This window comes from Mixophyes fleayi, chromosome 10 (genome assembly GCF_038048845.1).
Source record: "Mixophyes fleayi isolate aMixFle1 chromosome 10, aMixFle1.hap1, whole genome shotgun sequence".
NCBI classification, from domain to species: Eukaryota; Metazoa; Chordata; class Amphibia; order Anura; family Limnodynastidae; genus Mixophyes; species Mixophyes fleayi.
The window spans coordinates 78,827,307-78,845,128 of NC_134411.1; the positions used below are offsets into that span (position 1 = coordinate 78,827,307).

At 45.2% G+C, this 17,822-nt stretch overlaps 1 protein-coding gene across 3 annotated transcripts in view; it reads left to right on the plus strand.

The window, feature by feature from the left end:
• The first annotated feature begins 2,480 nt into the window (after window positions 1-2,480).
• CBFB (core-binding factor subunit beta) overlaps window positions 2,481-17,822 on the plus strand; it is a 30,241-nt gene continuing 14,899 nt past the window's right edge. For 2 of the 3 annotated variants that reach the window (XM_075188943.1, XM_075188942.1), the window contains exons 1-3: window positions 2,482-2,689; window positions 6,567-6,653; window positions 7,523-7,639. In XM_075188943.1, the coding sequence (XP_075045044.1) occupies window positions 2,612-2,689; window positions 6,567-6,653; window positions 7,523-7,639 (282 nt within the window). In that variant the 5' untranslated portion in view covers window positions 2,482-2,611. Of the gene's footprint in view, window positions 2,690-6,566; window positions 6,654-7,522; window positions 7,640-17,822 lie in introns of all 3 variants that reach the window. The other variant, XM_075188944.1, reaches the window with a different exon arrangement.

Sequence of the window (17,822 nt, forward strand, 5' to 3'; positions counted from 1 at the left end):
AAGCACGAGATGGAGGGGGGGGAAACCAGAAATAGATAACAAGAGTGACAACTGGATCCAGTGGCGGATCCAGGGGGGGCGATCAGGGCAATCGCCCCCCCTACAGGGGCTTGCTGCCGGCGGCTGCACACTATGTGCAGGTGCAGCCGCCAGCAGCCTCAGAAGTCAGAAAGGGGGCGGGGCCTAAATCACCCCCCCCCCCCTCCCTAAATTGGCCGGGGTAGAAATTTTTTCTAGATCCGCCCCTGCCTGGATCCGACACACTAAGGTCTCGTAAACCACTGGTGTTAATTCTATGTGGCTCTCTAGCCTTATTAATACTAGTACAACACATGTAAATGTATCTGACTATAGAACCCATTGTTTCCACTCGCATTTGTTATAGTATTGTGGTTTTATGAATGCACCTTATTCTAGCTATATTCACTGGCGAAGTCTACAGTGACCTCCTATCGCTCAGGGGCGGGCTGGGCCGGGGGGCATCGGCCCTCCGGGCGGCCCTAACAGCTGTGATTCTGAGCGGCCCGGGGTAGAAATTTTTTCTAGATCCGCCCCTGCCTGGATCCGACACACTAAGGTCTCGTAAACCACTGGTGTTAATTCTATGTGGCTCTCTAGCCTTATTAATACTAGTACAACACATGTAAATGGATCTGACTATAGAACCCATTGTTTCCACTCGCATTTGTTATTGTATTGTGGTTTTATGAATGCACCTTATTCTAGCTATATTCACTGGCGAAGTCTACAGTGACCTCCTATCGCTCAGGGGCGGGCTGGGCCGGGGGGCATCGGCCCTCCGGGCCGCTCAGAATCACGGCTGTTAGGGCCGCCCGCTCCACGGAAGTAATATCAATATGATGCGGCCGCCAGCCCGCGCCTGCTATCGCTTGTATCAAATACTTGTCTAATGTGCTTACATTGGACATGCATCTCCAGTGGCTTTTTTACTAATGTTTTATACTGGAAAAGTAAGGTAATTGGGTGAATGGCCATATAGGCAGGTTGGCTATAAGACTGCCAACATTTAAAAATGGTTTCCAGTGACACTTTGCTGCTGAGTCTCAGCATAACTTGGAGCACTACAATCCCAATCACGTCATGTGTTAAATAATGTACTAGTTTCTGACATATTCTTCTTTAATAAATATTAGGTTAAAAAGTCTAAGAAATAAATCTTACATATATTATGTAGAAGTAAAATGTTATCATGCAGTTGTTTAAAACTGAAAACATTTCCAGGGACAAAAATGTAAATCCTGGAACAGTCGTTAGAAATTAGGAACAGTTTACAACAAATGGGTTATATTGATTATTTACTGGGGCATAAAGTTGTATGGAGGTATTTGGGTTATATATGACATATTGGTTTTCTGGTTGCACAATGCTATATGGGGGTATATGAGCTATGTGGTTATAGTTGGAATTGATGTAAATAGTACTGGCACACATGCTAAATATCCACTTCTATACTGCAATAAGCATGTTTTTCACCATAAAAAAAATATATATATATATATATATATATATATATATATATATATATATATATATACTGTGGTAAGCATTGCAGCCATAGTGCCCCAATGTTATGGAAGAAACACCTTACACATCATTTATTGAAACACACCATTGCAGAGTCAAGGGTTCAATATGGTGGTCAAAATGAAAATTTAGAAGAGGCAGTAATGGAAAGGTAAGTGAATGGAATTTGATAGTTTAACAATAAAAGCAGAATAGGTGACCACTTCGACCACTGGTTGAATTCCAACCAGGGCCCTACCAATTGTAAAGTGCTGTGGAATTTGCTGGCGCTATATCATACTTGCCAACTTTTTGTAGTTGGCTTCCGGGAGCCTCCTGGGGTGAGGTGGGCATGCGGGGAGCGGGGCTCTGAAAATTGCGTCATTTTCGATCCACCCCCGTGACGTAATGACGCAAACGCGGCATTTTACAGCAGGGGGACGGGGCCAAATGCCAGCATTTTGGACCTCATTCTGCCTGGTGGGCAGATGCGGGAGACTAACGTACACTCCCGGGAGTCCAGGAGACCCACCCGAAATGCAGGATTTTCTGGCCTTTCCGGGAGAGTTGGCAAGTATGCGCTAAATAAATGTTGTTGTTGATGATGATGATGATCTGTACAGTGTGTATGTTCTCAGGTCTCCCCATGGCTGCATGTGCTTCTTCACTCTAACTTAATCCCCAAAATGTGCTTGCAATAAAATTTCAAGTTACAGAGTATTTGGATCTGTATGAAGTATGAAGAGACTGGAGCATAAGCACCACAGACACTGTCCACAGAGCCGCACTCTGCAGCCAGCAGCATCACTACATGACAATATGTCACATCACGTGACAGCTGACTAGCCGGCCTGGGCCGCACCGCACGAATGGTCCAGCAGTGCGCGTGACGTCACAAAGCAGAGATGAGGGATGGGCGGGGTTAAAGAGCTATGATTTGAGGACGTGAGTGTATGGGCGGGGCCAGCAACTGTCCAGGAAAGGGGCGGGGCTTAGGAACGGCGACCACCGGGCAGAAGACACCCAGAGTGCGGTGACCCGGGGGCGGGTGACAGGACAGCTGAGAGGTGACCCGGCCGGTGACAACATGCCGCGGGTAGTCCCAGACCAGAGAAGCAAGTTTGAAAACGAGGAGTTCTTCCGGAAACTCAGCCGGGAGTGTGAGGTGAGAGCCGGGAGCCTGGCCCGGGGTGAGATGATGGCCGAGACTGCGGACAGCACAGGGGGAGGGGGAGGACCAGCTGGGGAGGAGGGGAGTGATTGGAGGAGGGAGGGAGGAACCGTGCCCAGGTGTGTACTGACATGGTGATGGGGAAGAGAGTACAGGAGGGGAGAGGGGGGCTGTGTATGGGGGAGAGAGAGTACAGGAGGGGGGGCTGTGTATGGGGGAGAGGGGGGGCTGTGTATGGGGGAGAGAGTACAGGGGGGGAGAGAGTACAGGAGGGGAGAGGGGGGGCTGTGTATGGGGGAGAGAGTACAGGAGGGGGCTGTGTATGGGGGAGAGGGGGGGCTGTGTATGGGGGAGAGAGTACAGGGGGGGAGAGAGTACAGGAGGGGAGAGGGGGGGCTGTGTATGGGGGAGAGAGTACAGGAGGGGGCTGTGTATGGGGGAGAGGGGGGGCTGTGTATGGGGGAGAGGGGGGGCTGTGTATGGGGGAGAGAGTACAGGAGGGGAGAGGGGGGGCTGTGTATGGGGGAGAGAGTACAGGAGGGGGCTGTGTATGGAGGAGAGAGAAGAGGGGGGGGTTGTGTATCAGGGGGAGAGAGGAGAGGGGAAAAAAAGAAGGGGGGCTGTGTATCAGGGGGAGAGAAGAGTGGGGACTATGTATCAGGGGAAAAAAAGGGGAGCTGTGTATGGGGGAGTGAAGAGGGGGGCTGTGTATGGGGGAGAGAAGAGGGGGGTGTATGTAAAGTGAAGAGGGGGGCTCTGTATGGGGGAGTGAAGAGGAGGGCTGTGTATGGGGAAGTGAAGAGGAGGGCTGTGTATTGGGGAGAGCGAGAGAAGAGGGGGGGCTGTGTATTAGGGAGTGAAGAGGGGGGCTGTGTATCAGGGAGAGAAAGAGAAGCAGGGGCTGTGTATCGGGGAGAGGAAGAGAAGAAGGGGCTGTGTATCAGGAAGAGAAGAGGGGGCTGTGTATGGGGGAGAGTGAGAGAAAGGGGGGTTGTGTATAAGGGGGAGAGAGGAGAGGTGGGGGTGGTGTATCAGAGGGAGAGAGGAGAGGGCGGGCCGTGTATCAGGAGGAGAGGGCGGGCCGTGTATCAGGGGGAGAGAAGATTGGGGGCTGTGTATGGGGGAGTGAAGAGGGGGGCTGTGTATGGGGGAGTGAAGAGGAGGCCTGTGTATGGGGAAGTGAAGGAGGGCTGTGTATTGGGGAGAGCGAGAGAAGAGGGGGGCTGTGTATGGGGGAGTGAAGAGGGGGGCAGGGTATCGGGGAGAGGAAGAGAAGATGGGGCTGGGTATGGGATAGTGAAGAAGAGGGGCTGTGTATCCCGGAGAGGAAGAGAAGAGGGGGGCTGTGTATGTCGGAGAGTGAGGGAAGAGGGGGCTGTGTATGTGGGAGATAGAAGAGGGGGGCTGTGTATGAGGGGGAGAGAGAAGAGGGGGGCTGTGTATGAGGGAGAGAGAGAAGAGGGGGGCTGTGTATGGGGGAGAGAGAGAGAAGAGGGGGGCTGTGTATGGGGAGAGTGAGAGAAGAGGGGGGCTGTGTATGGGGGAGAGTGAGAGAAGAGGGGGGCTGTGTATGGGGGAGAGTGAGGGAAGAGGGGGGCTGTGTATGGGGGAGAGTGAGAGAAGAGGGGGGCTGTGTATGGGGGAGAGTGAGAGAAGAGCAGGGCCGGATTAACCCGAGGTCTAACTGGGCTATAGCCCAGGGGCCTCGGGCATCCAGGGGGCCCTTCAAACTCCTCAGCAGCATTATTGATCGGTCGGGGGCGGGGGCGCCCCCGGCCCGATCGATGCTGCTGAGTACAGTCAGTGCAGTCCTCCGTCTCGGCGCGCTGTAGTCTGCTTACTGAGGAGATCTCGCGAGAGTTCATGAACTCTCGCGAGATCTCCTCAGTAAGGAGCTTACAGCGCGCCGGGACGGAGGACTGCACTGACAGGTAAGTGCTTGGGGGGGGTCCTCGCGGGGGGTGGGGGGCGGCGGACGGCTCACATTGGGGGCCTCGCGGGGAATGGAGGGCCCCTTAGCCCAGGGGCCTCCATTCCCTTAATCCGGCCCTGGAGAAGAGGGGGGCTGTGTATGGGGGAGAGTGAGGGAAGAGGGGGGCTGTGTATGGGGGAGAGTGAGGGAAGAGGGGGGCTGTGTATGGGGGAGAGTGAGAGAAGAGGGGGGCTGTGTATGGGGGAGAGTGAGAGAAGAGGGGGGCTGTGTATGGGGGAGAGTGAGAGAAGACAGGGGGCTGTGTATGGGGGAGTGAGAGAAGAGGGGGGCTGTGTATGGGGGAGAGTGAGAGAAGACGGGGGGCTGTGTATGGGGAAGAGGGGGGCTGTGTATGGGGGAGAGTGAGAACAGGGGGCTGTGTATGAGGGAGAGCGAGAGAAGAGGGGGCTGTGTATGGGGGAGAGAGAGAAGAGGGGGGCTGTGTATGGGGGAGAGCGAGAGAAGAGGGGGGCTGTGTATGGGGGAGAGCGAGAGAAGAGGGGGGCTGTGTATGGGGGAGAGCGAGAGAAGGGGGGCTGTGTATGGGGGAGAGCGAGAGAAGAGGGGGGCTGTGTATGAGGGAGAGCGAGAGAAGAGGGGGCTGTGTATTGGGGAGAGCGAGAGAAGAGGGGGCTGTGTATCGGGGAGAGCGAGAGAAGAGGGGTGCTGTGTATCGGGGAGAGCGAGAGAAGAGGGGGGCTGTGTATCGGGGAGAGCGAGAGAAGAGGGGGGCTGTGTATCGGGGAGAGGGAGAGAAGAGGGGGCTGTGTATGGGGTAGTGAAGAGGGGGGCTGTGTATCGGGGAGAGGAAGAGAAGAGTTGGGCTGTGTATCGGGGAGAGTGAGGGAAGAGGGGGCTGTGTATCGGGGAGAGAAGAGTGGGGGCTGTGTATCAGGGGAAAAAGAAGGGGGGCTGTGTATGGGGGAGAGAAGAGGGGGGCTGTGTATCGGGGAGAGGGAGTGAAAAGGGGGGGACTCTGTATCGGGGAGAGGGAGAAAACAATACTAAATGAGGAACACATGTAGGGGGATGACTGGTGAGTGGAAAGGATATTTTTATTGTGGAGTGGATATAGGAATGAATCAGGGAGGACACCAATTGGGGAGAGAATGTGGATTAGTGGACCATGCTTCTGGGAGAGAATGTGGTTAAGATGCTGTATAAGTGGACTCATTTAAAAAAAACATAATATTCTTAAAAAAAAAATATTGCCTCACGAAACAAAGCAAAATATCTAAAAGAGCGAATGTGGATGGGAGGTGAGGTGAACTCATTAGGTGAAGAGAATAAACAAATATTTAATTTAGCACTAACCATTTTGTAGTCATGGGGAAACAATTGTGTAGTGCCCTGACAATCACGACATGACCTGGTTTTGCACCACTTGATTGCTCGTACAGCACACTTTAATATGCATACCTCCTACGCTCTCGGGAGATGCTTCTGCAACCAATAAGTGTACTTATGTTTGCAGAGAAGAGGAAAACTCTGAAGATCCACAATCTGGAAAATTGTAAATGTCATAACAGAATTCTTCCTTGTCCAACTTTATAATCGACCCATTGATTAAATTCCATGTTTCAGTTTTTTTTATAAAATACTACGACGTTTAGCCTCATTTATGGCCTAAATTAGTCACAATTGGCAATATTATTGCTGATTATGGTTTTACCCATGATGATGGTATATAATGTAATGAAACTGGATGGATTATAAAAGATTTATACTGGGTACACCTAAAAAAAATAGTTATATCAAACAATAAATTCTTCATTTAGTTAGTCATTTATAGATTTTTGTACTATTACTTCTTTCAGGTACTTTAATATAACATTCCTCAAATAACCTAAATGTGCATGTGTGTCTAGATGCATAACGCACTTTATCTACTATTTCCAGATTAAGTACACAGGGTTCCGTGACCGACCCCATGAAGAACGCCAGGCACGGTTTCAAAATGCCTGCAGGGATGGCCGTTCTGAAATCGTAAGTACATATCAAGCTTCAAATGGTGCTTACACAATAAGCAATGATTTTCATATACCATTATCTTTTTATTATAGATTGTTTCTTAAGTACCAAACCAGTGTTCGCACATAAAGCATGCGTAAATAGTGTGAACCAGAAAACAACTTAGACACCTAATGAAATAAACCTAAGAGAAAATGTAGATCTGGTGAAAAGGTAATAAAAAAAAAAAAAAGTGGTCTTTAAGATTAGGGGAATAACGTTATGGGATTGTGGTCAAACACGCTGCAAGGGAAGATTCAAACCAGTGGCCCATACATTACAGCAACAACTCTGTGGCTGGGGGCAGGGGGGTGCAGTGTGGCAGGCTGGGTAGGGGGGCATATGTCCCCAGGGCCGGTTCCATAGTGGGCTATCTTGGGCTGGGTCAATGCGCAACCTGCATTTTTCTCCCCTTTAAAATAGGCTGCTGAGTCGAGTCTTGTGGCCAAGAGAGGTTGACACAGCATCCACCACGTAGCAGATATGCGTAATTCCCTTTAGAACTTGAGAAAACTTCATTTTTGTGAGTTTATACAGCCGTATCAGTGATGCGATGGATGAAAACCATCACATCCTGTGCCCCTCGCACAGGAATCCCAGGAGCAAGTGAGGTCCTGCATGGTTTAGGTGATGTATAGAGGGGAAGTGACTTCCGTTGAGGGGGACCACGCTTCCAGAAAGTTTGCATGTTATGATGTCACCAGAGGGCCTGCTGGAAGCAGCGTACATTAATACTGCTTAGTGGTCCTGGACTCACTTAAAGAGCTGTTCATTATCGTGCACTTCTTTCTGGCAGTATTATCTACAGTCCCGGTGACTTGCTGTCTATTGATTTTCTATTTAAGGCATTTGTGGCCACAGGAACCAATCTGTCGCTGCAGTTTTTCCCAGCCAGTTGGCAGGGAGAGCCACGTCAAGCGCCCACCCGTGATTATGTGGACTTCGATAGAGAGTCTGGAAAGGTAAGAAATTATCATTCATTGGATAAGTATGCTGTGTATGTGTTTGTTATACAAATAGATAGAATGGTCTTGACTTGCAGCTGGATTTAATGGATCGTGCGTTTTAGGAGACGTAAAATCTTGAAAAACCCACGTTTCCCAAGATAGTTACCCACTGCTTGTGCTTCATGGTGTAGTAGTTTAGCATGGATCCACGCGGACTTTATTAAATGTCTTACCTATAAGAAAAACATTCAAATAAAAAAAAAAAAAATGAAATTATACTTATTGTACTTCTTAACTTCCAGCATGCGTAGGTCTTTACTTGCATATTCAAATATATTCATTTTTATTTTAACACAACATAAGCTAGACCTTAGCTGATGGAAGGTAGTGGCGCTGCAGCGAGGGGGGTGTCCTGATATACTTTGGGGGCTGCATGGACGACCCTCGGATCTTCAAAAAGGCCGGCACATTACCTTTTAATCTAAGTAATAAGTTAAAATAATACATTTAATCAAAAAAAGAGACACCTATCTGTAATAACACAGCAGCAGGCAACAATTGTTATAAGCTATTGCAAACAGATACAGCAGGAAGGATCTGGGGGCAGCATTTGAAGACTGAGGGCCGACTGTTCCCCATCACTGGCTTAAGAGCTCATATATACGTATGCTTTCCCCCAGGGGCGGACCTAGACTTTATGTTTAGGGGGGCGCAATTTTGCTTAATCACGCCTCTCCTTTACTCTGATTGGCTGGCCCGCGTTTAGCCCCGTCTTCCACTCGCGACTGGCCCCACCCCTTCCCATTTTGATTGGCGACTGGGACCTATTTTAAAGGTAGACTATCTGCTGCTAGGGGGGGCGTACCACTGCTTTCTTCGTGGTACATTTGGCCAGAGCTGTATTCACCGCTTGGCAAACATAGCTCGGTTGACTCTACAAACTGCGTACTAAATCCATAAATTAGTCACTGTGAATGCTCGCACTTTCTTCCTAGGATTCATTATTAGGTAGGGAGAACAAATTAATTAAAAACAGTTTATCTTATTTACTGTAAGTATTATCAGCTTGGCTATCACAGATATGGAAAATATTTATATCGTTCTGTGCGCACAAAATATGTTTGGGATGATAAAAAAAAAAATAACAAGAGCGTAATAATAATCATTATTGGTAGCATTGTTATTTTTTTTTGTTCAAAATATTTTACTAAAGACAGTCAAGATTTTCCCCTGTATGTCCCAAGGCCAGGCTATAAAAACAATGACTTGCTTTCCAAGACCGCCACATGTTCTAATGCCATCTGCAGTCACATGAATTAATCACACATTTGAGTAATACGGACATAATATGGCATTCTTCTATTTTTAGAACTAGCCCTGCCTGAAGAATAGTGCGATGGGCAAGTTATTGCATAGGAGCTAGTCTGTGATACATGAATCATTTCTTATTTTCAGTTACATCACTTCCCTTTTTCTTTGAATTAAAAGGGATATTCTGGGATAGACTGGGGTTTGTTTTTTTTACTAAATGTGTTGGCTTATCTTTCCGGCTTCTGTGTTTTTTACCCATGTGCTTGTATTATCTGGCGGTGTTCTCTGTTTTCATTGCCGTGATAAATGCCCAGGTCTACTATACATGCTGCATCTAGAGATATGTCTAATAAAAGTTGTAGTAGGGCATGTATACATCAATTGGAAACTCTGTTTAACTTGTAACCTCAGTACGAGATTCTGGATGCCTGCCGCTAGTAAAGCCTGGTGCTGCGCCATAATGTAACTGTGAGCCAAGATCTGGGTGACTAACAGGTGGCACGATCATGAATAAAGTCTTACTTGAGCAGCTAACATAGGTCATCGTGGTACATGGCACTTTTGTGTGGTAGCTGGTGACCGGGACTGGTCACTGAATGACTCATCGCTGAGTAGTGGTGAGTCGTTGGGAGGTAGGATTTCTGTGCGTTGCTTAGGTCTGTAATAACAGTTGTACTGCTTGTGTGGTTTTAGCGCCACCTAGGAAATGCAAATTGTGAAATTTACAAAAAAAATTGTCAGATTTCATTGGTTTGTTTCAGTAAACAGATAAGGATCTATTATTCAGAATGCTGTTATTCAGGATTTAGGGGTTTACTAGAATTTTGAGCTTCATATATAAAATGTACTAAAAACACTTAAAATACCATTAAACCCCCAAATAGAATTATGAACTATGAAGGTAAAATACACTTTTACAGTGTTAACATTAGATTCCACTGCAGCTCTGTTATTAAGGAGTCTATTTATGACCAATCACAAATTGCTCACATTAATTATAATTTGTTATCGCAATGATAAGATAATTTATTAAGATTGATTAACCGGGACAGGCGTCTCCCGATAGGAACCTGTCCTGGAAAACAGTCTATATCAAAGTGATGGCACCAGTGATGACAAGTTCTTATGGCCTTTGTACACTTTGTGATAGGAAGGAGGGGAGGAGCACAATGCCTTCCGGGAGGGGTACAGAGATATGCTGTCCCCATAGGATAAGATGGCTGACGCCTTCTTCAGATGGCGCTAGCTGTCGGGGATCAACCTCCGAATTTTGGAGCTTAATAACTAGGGCAAAATCACAGTCCCCATAGACACCTATGGAGACTGGATTTGCGATTTATGGGACTGGGACCTTGAAAATTGAAAATGCGCCAAACCGTTCATCGGAGATATATAAATAGTCTCCAAAGTATTACCTGTCCACTGCGTTAGACAACTGCAACGCCTCCCTATCTTTAGGACAGTGAACTGATGGGATCTGATACAGGTATAAAAAACAGAGTCTAAGTTGCTGTAATATCACTGGCCCCGCCCCTATCTATGAATCAACCAATCATATTGTCCAATTCTGAAAAGCAAATGTGCCTAGTTGTCAGTCACTGTCTGCTCCTTTAGTTAGAAGCCCCTCTCTCCCAACACTCTGTTACAGAGGAATGATAGAGAACCTTGTGGACATATTTAGCTAAGCATACATTATCTATGTGTGTACGACAGAATCATGGTACATAAGCCATTATTTTTTTATTAACATTCTGGATTTCAGAACTTTGTGGATAACAGGTTGCCGGATAAGAAGGGTCATAGCTGTAAAGTTAAATTAGAACTAAACTGAGCCATTTAATACCTGAGAACAATAAATAGGTAATATATGAATCATACTGCTTATATATGATATGTAAGCTCTAGGGGCCTGCCCTATAGATGTGTGCTGTAGTGTTTTATATATAATGGGAACCAGTTAAATGTTATGATATCAGAAATGCACGGTGGCTAAGTGGTTAGCACTTCTGCCTCACAGCACTGAGGTCATGAGTTCAATTCCCGACTATGGCCTTATCTGTGTTGTATGTTCTCCCCGTGTTTGCGCGGGTTTCCTCCGGGTGCTCCGGTTTTCTCCCACACTCCAAAAACATACTGGTAGGTTAATTGGCTGCTAACAAATTGACCCTAGTCTGTGTCTGTGTGTGTGTTAGGGAATTTAGACTGTAAGCCCCAATGGGGCAAGGACTGATGTGAGTGAGATCTCTGTACAGCGCTGCAGAATTAGCGGCGATATATAAATAAAATGATGATGATGCTTTGCTGCTCGTATATGGGTAAGTTAGACTAAAAGTTTCCTGTAGCATACATACCATGTAACAGGATAGTTTACGGTTTCAAGTCAGTAACTATGGAAGTGAACCAGTCTTTCACAGAAATGTGGAAGGATGCTGTGTGCAGCTTATGATTCTTCTGATTTGACATATTAAAGTATGTGTGTTCTATACTTGGCTGATTCATATTGCCCACACTGAGCCTTCTAACTTCATGATCCACTGCTGGGTTTGGTGGATTGACGTCTTGTGTGTTTTGTTTTTGGGTATTTTTCAACCAAACTTTAATAACTATTTAAACTTGATAAATCTGTATGTGGAACAAACTTGTTATTGTGTACACTGAGCGAGAGGTATAAACCTATAGAATAACACTTGTTAGGGAATTTTGACTGTAAGCTCCAATGGGGCAGGGACTGATGTGAGTGAGTTCTCTGTACAGCGATACAGAATTAGTGGCGCTATATAAATAGCTTATGAAAAAGAAGATGAAGTTTAACATCAAAACCCAGTGAAACCTGTAAAATTGAATAACAAAAATTTCTGTAATTATAATTTTAAGTCCTTTGTATTCCAGTGTGTCGGCATTGTTATCTGTGTCTGACAAAATGCAACATAGGTACAAGAATACCATTTAGCTGTATGTCTTGTGCTCATCTATACAATCATACAAATGTTCATGCTCTCTCTGTTCTACTTCCTCATTGTTCTGATAGGACAGGAGACTCCCCCCACCTTGTGGTCTCAGAGCTTCCTCCACACAGGCAGAATAAACCAGCATCTCCTTCCTGGGGGGAGGGGAACATCCAGTCAGAGGGTCTTGGACTGGGGACTTCTCCAATCACTTTCCTTGTTCCTCTGACTAGTGAGGATGTGGTGGGCCACCAGCCTTATCACTAGCTAGTAATAACTTCTGTTGTAAAGGAAACCATGCTAGCTGAGCTACTATATAGAATATTGTGACATTCACCACTAATATTCATCATTTTCTGCAGTATTTGGTATACACTGGCGCTGCGTGTTCTTATACAAACGCACATGCTAAACGTGCCGTGTTTGTGTGAGCGTTGGATGTGCGCTTGAAAAGCTGCACATAGCTTTTCCCATTCATTTCAGTAGCCCGTTAATTTCAATGGGTTTGCCAGCCAATGACTCGATTGGCCTATGTAAATGAATGGGAGAAGCTCCACTCATAGTATGTAACATGTGGTCCAATGGGAAATCCAATCCAGATCATCTTGTAACTTACTGGAAAGAAAAATAAAAAGCCATTTAATGAGTCACAAACTGCTGCGCTCAGCCCTGCCACAGATTGATATAAATAGCAATTAACCAGGGCTTAGCCACTCGGCCAATCACAAGCGGTTTTCCCACGCTATTGACGATGTGATTGGTTGGCGGTATGGGGAGTAATGGGGACTTCCTGCTTTGATCACACATAAATGGAGACTAATTGAATTTCTATGGTGGGTAAAACAATGACCAGTATTGTGCAGCTCCGTTAATGTCTCGGCCCATTCATTTCCATGGAATTTCTACATGTAACACACATGCTTTTATACTTGGCATAAAAATACACGCATTGTAATGATGGTGTTGTAAAGACAGTGACTGGCAGATAGAGAGGGTGGCAATATAAACAGGAGATGGCATGTATGCATCTATAAAAAGGACATATTTTCCCAGCAATCAATATATAGTTTCACAAGCTTCATAGGTTTAGATAGCCTGAGGTTCTCCAACAGCTCTGATGCGAAACATCCCAGTGTTCAATGCAAGTCTTAGGGACTTGAATCAACAATTTGCGTTGTCTTTTTTCCATTCATTTAGGTCTTGGAGACACAGGTGCTATTTCCTGATATTTTATAGGTAGCACGTTAACTCAGTGGTTAGCGCTTCTGCCTCCCAGCGCTGGCTTCATGAGTTTGATTCCCCAACAGGGACATATCTGTCAGGTGTTAATTGGCCCCATGGCAGCTGACAAAAGTAATCCTAGACTCTGTGTGTGTTAGTGTTAGTGAATTTAGACAATGGGACAGGGACTGATGTGAGTGAATTCTCTGCATAGCACTGCGGAATTAGTGGCGCTATATAAATAAATATTTTGAGTACTGCAGCCAATCAAGATCTTCCTATAATGGATCTTTAGTGCATATAAGGTTGTGGTAAAAACAGAGGATTGATAGACAGAACATTGTGCATGCTACGATCTGACATCTTTACTTACCCTTAAAAAAAATAATAATGCGCAAAATGATATTTGATACTGATGATTTTTCTGACTTGTTCAATATTGACAGCATATTATCAGGTGCTGTATTTAAATCGAAGCAAAAAAAATAAATAATCAGTAATGTAGCCCACACTTGACAAAAAGGGGAGATGGTAGAAATGGTGTCTAATGCTTTCACACTTGTCACATATTAAGTGCTGGTAACAAGGAAGCTTCTGTAAAGTGCTAACTTACAGATCAGTAGCCAGATGGGAGAGAAAATGACCACACAATACAACCATTCATCATCATCATCATTTATTTATATAGCGCCGCTAATTCCGCAGCGCTGTACAGAGAACTCATTCACATCAGTCCCTGCCCCATTGGAGCTTACAGTCTAAATTCCCTAACATACACACACACACAGACAGAGAGAGAGACTAGGGTCCCTATTATAGACACACACACACACACACACACACACACACACACACACACACACACACACACACACACACACACACAGAGACTAGGGTCAATTTTGATAGCAGCCAATTAACCTACTAGTATGTTTTTTGGAGTGTGGGAGGAAACCAGAGCACCCGGAGGAAACCCACGCAAACACAGGGAGAACATACAAATGCCACACAGATAAGGCCATGGTCAGGAGTCGAACTCATGACCCCAGCGCTGTGAGGCACAAGTGCTAACCACTAGGCCACCATTGATCAAAGCTATCGGCTAGGGAAGTCGTTCACATCAGATGCAATAGCGATGTCCATCTATTGCTAACGTGACCTCAGTCACCCGACATTATGTATGGATACTCCCTTGGTCTCCCCTAAGGCTGCTGTCACTTCTCTGGTGACCTTGTATATTGTCATTATGTGTTTTCTGTATTGTTGCAAAGATGTAGCAATTACACAGATAATCACATTAGCACTTGACTATGCATTAACACAGTCTGCAGTTTTGCCCAAGGGAAGCCTGTATCTTCTTAAGTGGATGCAATGACCATAGCTGCAGGCGCTCTGCCCTAACCCAGTGAATGGGCGAATTATTTACAAGTGAGGTTTATTTTTCTATACACATAGGCGCAAATTATTCAGTAAAACCGTATCTTATTTTTCTGCTTTTTAAATGTTCATAGTCTCCAGTGCAGCAGTCACTTAATGAGATGGCCACTCTCAATGTTCTCTTATTTATTGTTATGTTCGTTTGGTAGTATATGCCGTACCACTCTGTCAGTGGTTATAGGGTATGATTTATTGAATTGTCTTAAAGTAGGAGTGAGTGGAGGTAGTTTGTTAAGAGTATAGGTGTCAGTCAGGGAAGCCCTTCACCTACAATCCCCATAACTACACTCAATGCCCCCTGCACAACGTTCTGACGTAACTTGGTCAGTCATGCTTATCTACCCAATGACTAGTCTGTCTAGTCAGTCATAGGTCTACCCGCTGCTTGGGCTGTGCACAGATTAGGCCGTACTAGTCAGTGTTCTATGATATAATCCAGTATTTCATGTTGCCCATCACTAGTATAAATCCTTGGCAGAATGTGCAGTAAGAGAGGAAGATGAGACGATATGTAGACAGGTGAAGGGCTTTGCACAATTCAAACTTCTAGCTCCCACTTACAAAGACTGACTAACTGTATTACTAAAACTATTTGTAAGTGAGATTATACACTGGCCTCAGTATGAAATGCAAGTATTGGCCAACCCGCCTACATGAGTTTCCCAGTGTATACAAGCTTAGTCAGTTCCGGTGGTGGACAGGTGCTGAAGGGGTAGAGGTTTAACACCCCGCTACTCTGCCTCATATCAGACTCTCATTCCCTCCCCCAGAGTACCAGTGCAGGAACAATGAAGTACTGGCTACTGTGTAAAATAACGTGTGTTCATTACTTCAGTGCCAAATTGTTTAGCATAGTCCTAGCTTAGCTCAGTCATTTCAGTGACATCTCTGCTAAAAGAGAGTATGTGGCTGGAAACACTGCTGTATTTTCATATTTATTTATTTTTAATATTTCTTTTAACTGGCAGATGATTACTTGAAGTTACACTGCAGAGATCTGAATAGTTCCTAAACTTTTTTTTTATTAAACAAATGCAGTGACGTCCTTTAAGCTGAACGTGTGATTCTTCCTGGCCGTTTACATTTACTTAGACCTCCTTTATGTCACCAAGTGTATTGCTATTCGAGGCGGACATGATTCTGCCCTACCTCCCCATTATTCCTTCATGCTATTTTTCATTCACATAAATGGCAGTTACTTTAAGTGTCTTGCTTTGTGTCCTCAATCCAGTACATCAAGTTTTGCTAACACGTGTGAGCATGTCTATCGCCATAGATGACATGTAAAGGAATATCTGTTGTTGGGTTATTAATATTCTGAGCACAGAGACCAGATCTATCACCAGGCCGCTTCCTTGGTGCCTATTAATCACTGTCACCCATAAGCTGATCATTTTTGGCTGGTGTTGAAGGAGGTGGATCTTAATCAGCCAGCTGGAGAGATAACAAATTACGTTTCTGGGTGATCGCAGTTAATCAGTGTTACAGATTGAAAAACAAACGTATGGGAAATACGCAGCCTCTCATGTTACAACGTTACAGGGCTGTACAACACAGTCCAGACATTGGTTCTCTGCTTCCCTGGCGCCCCTGGGTTTATCATTCCTGTTGCCCCTGGCATGTGCATCACTCATTCGATCATAGATTGGTTGCATAGGCAAATAAGGCCCTTTCTCTCCACAACCTATACATCTAGCTAAAACTTCCTGTCTTTACACTTCTCATCTACAACATGTTTTATTGACATATAGGGGTATATTTACTAAACTGTGGGTTTGAACAAGTGGAGATGTTGCCTATAGCAACCAATCAGATTCTAGTTATCATTTATTTAGTACATTCTACAAAATGACAGCTAGAAGCTGATTGGTTACTATAGGCAACATCTCCAGTTTTTCAAACCGGCAGTTTAGTAAATTTACCCCGTAGTGAGAATCCATTTCACTGACCCTTCATAAATGACTATACTGGTTGTGTTCTGTCACACACGGCTGGGGAAACATTGTATTTATAGGACACATGCAGTGATGGCATACACATTACCACTCTGTTTATGACAACACTTGAATCGGACCTAAGTCATAACATCCTTCTTTTCTTCATTTATCTTTTTTTTTTTTCTCCTGTAGTGTTTTCCAATAATCTTACAGCCAGTTGTATGACAACAGTGGTAGTTATTGTGCCCAGGGCCCCTAGGGCCCAGCCGTAAGCTTATAGAGTATGCAGGCTTAGGGCTGTTGGTTTCTATCCCCTCCTTGTAACCACAGAAGCACAAGCTACTAAGCAGGCCGTGCTGGTGTTTTGAGTGGCTCAGAGTAAGGAAGTGGAACTGGAAACAGACCTAGGGCGATAGACAAGGGGGAATCGCACCAGAGAAAAGGGGGAAATAGGCACGAGGAAGCCATGCTTAGAGACAGATTTCAGAAACTACCACCACCAGGAAAGCAAGATCGGACACGGTGCCTGGATGAGATAGGTGCGGTGTTGGTGTGTGAGTGGTAGATAATGTTAATATTAAGAGGTAAAGCACCCGACAGGTCAGTCTCACACTTCGCACCGGAGGGGTTTTTGTCAACACCACTTATTTCGGAACACAGTTTAGAAGGGTTAGCCCGAAAGACTCGATTAGATAGATGGATCGTTTTAAAACAAATTCTAAGTGGGTGTTTTTTGTTTTTTTTTCCTTTTAAAAGTTTTTATTAAATTTTGCAAAAGTTTTTAAGGGGTACAGAAATAAAAAAAGGGGGGGGGAGGAGGGAAGGACAATAAGCAAATGGGTAAAAGGGGAGGGGGGGTACATAGTGGGTAAGGAACACAAAAATATATCTAAGTGGGTGTTTTTAAATCTTATGTTACTGCGATAATTAACTTGAGATCGATCGTATGGGAATATTTTTAATGACAGCCAAACATCACTATCCATTGGTGGATAGTGATGTCACTGCGGTGATCCTCTGACTTTAAAATAAAGTACTAATAATATAGAAAATTCATGTGTCTTAGATTTACTTTGTGCTAAGTGCAATATTTTGCATGAATGTGTCTACAAGGTAGAACAGTCTGCAGGTACCTTGTAACGTTGCAGGAATGAGAGAGGAAGGGCAGAGCACTTTAAGTGTGGCACGCACTTGGTTAATTGATGAAACCTCTCTCCTCGGCAGTTGTCCAACCCCAGCTCACATTTCCCTCTAGTCCTACACCAGTTGAATTCTTCTCTGATCCTACAGTCTTTGGCCTGTGGCCCACATCAGATGGCTGTGTATTTCCAAGAGTGTGCCAGATCT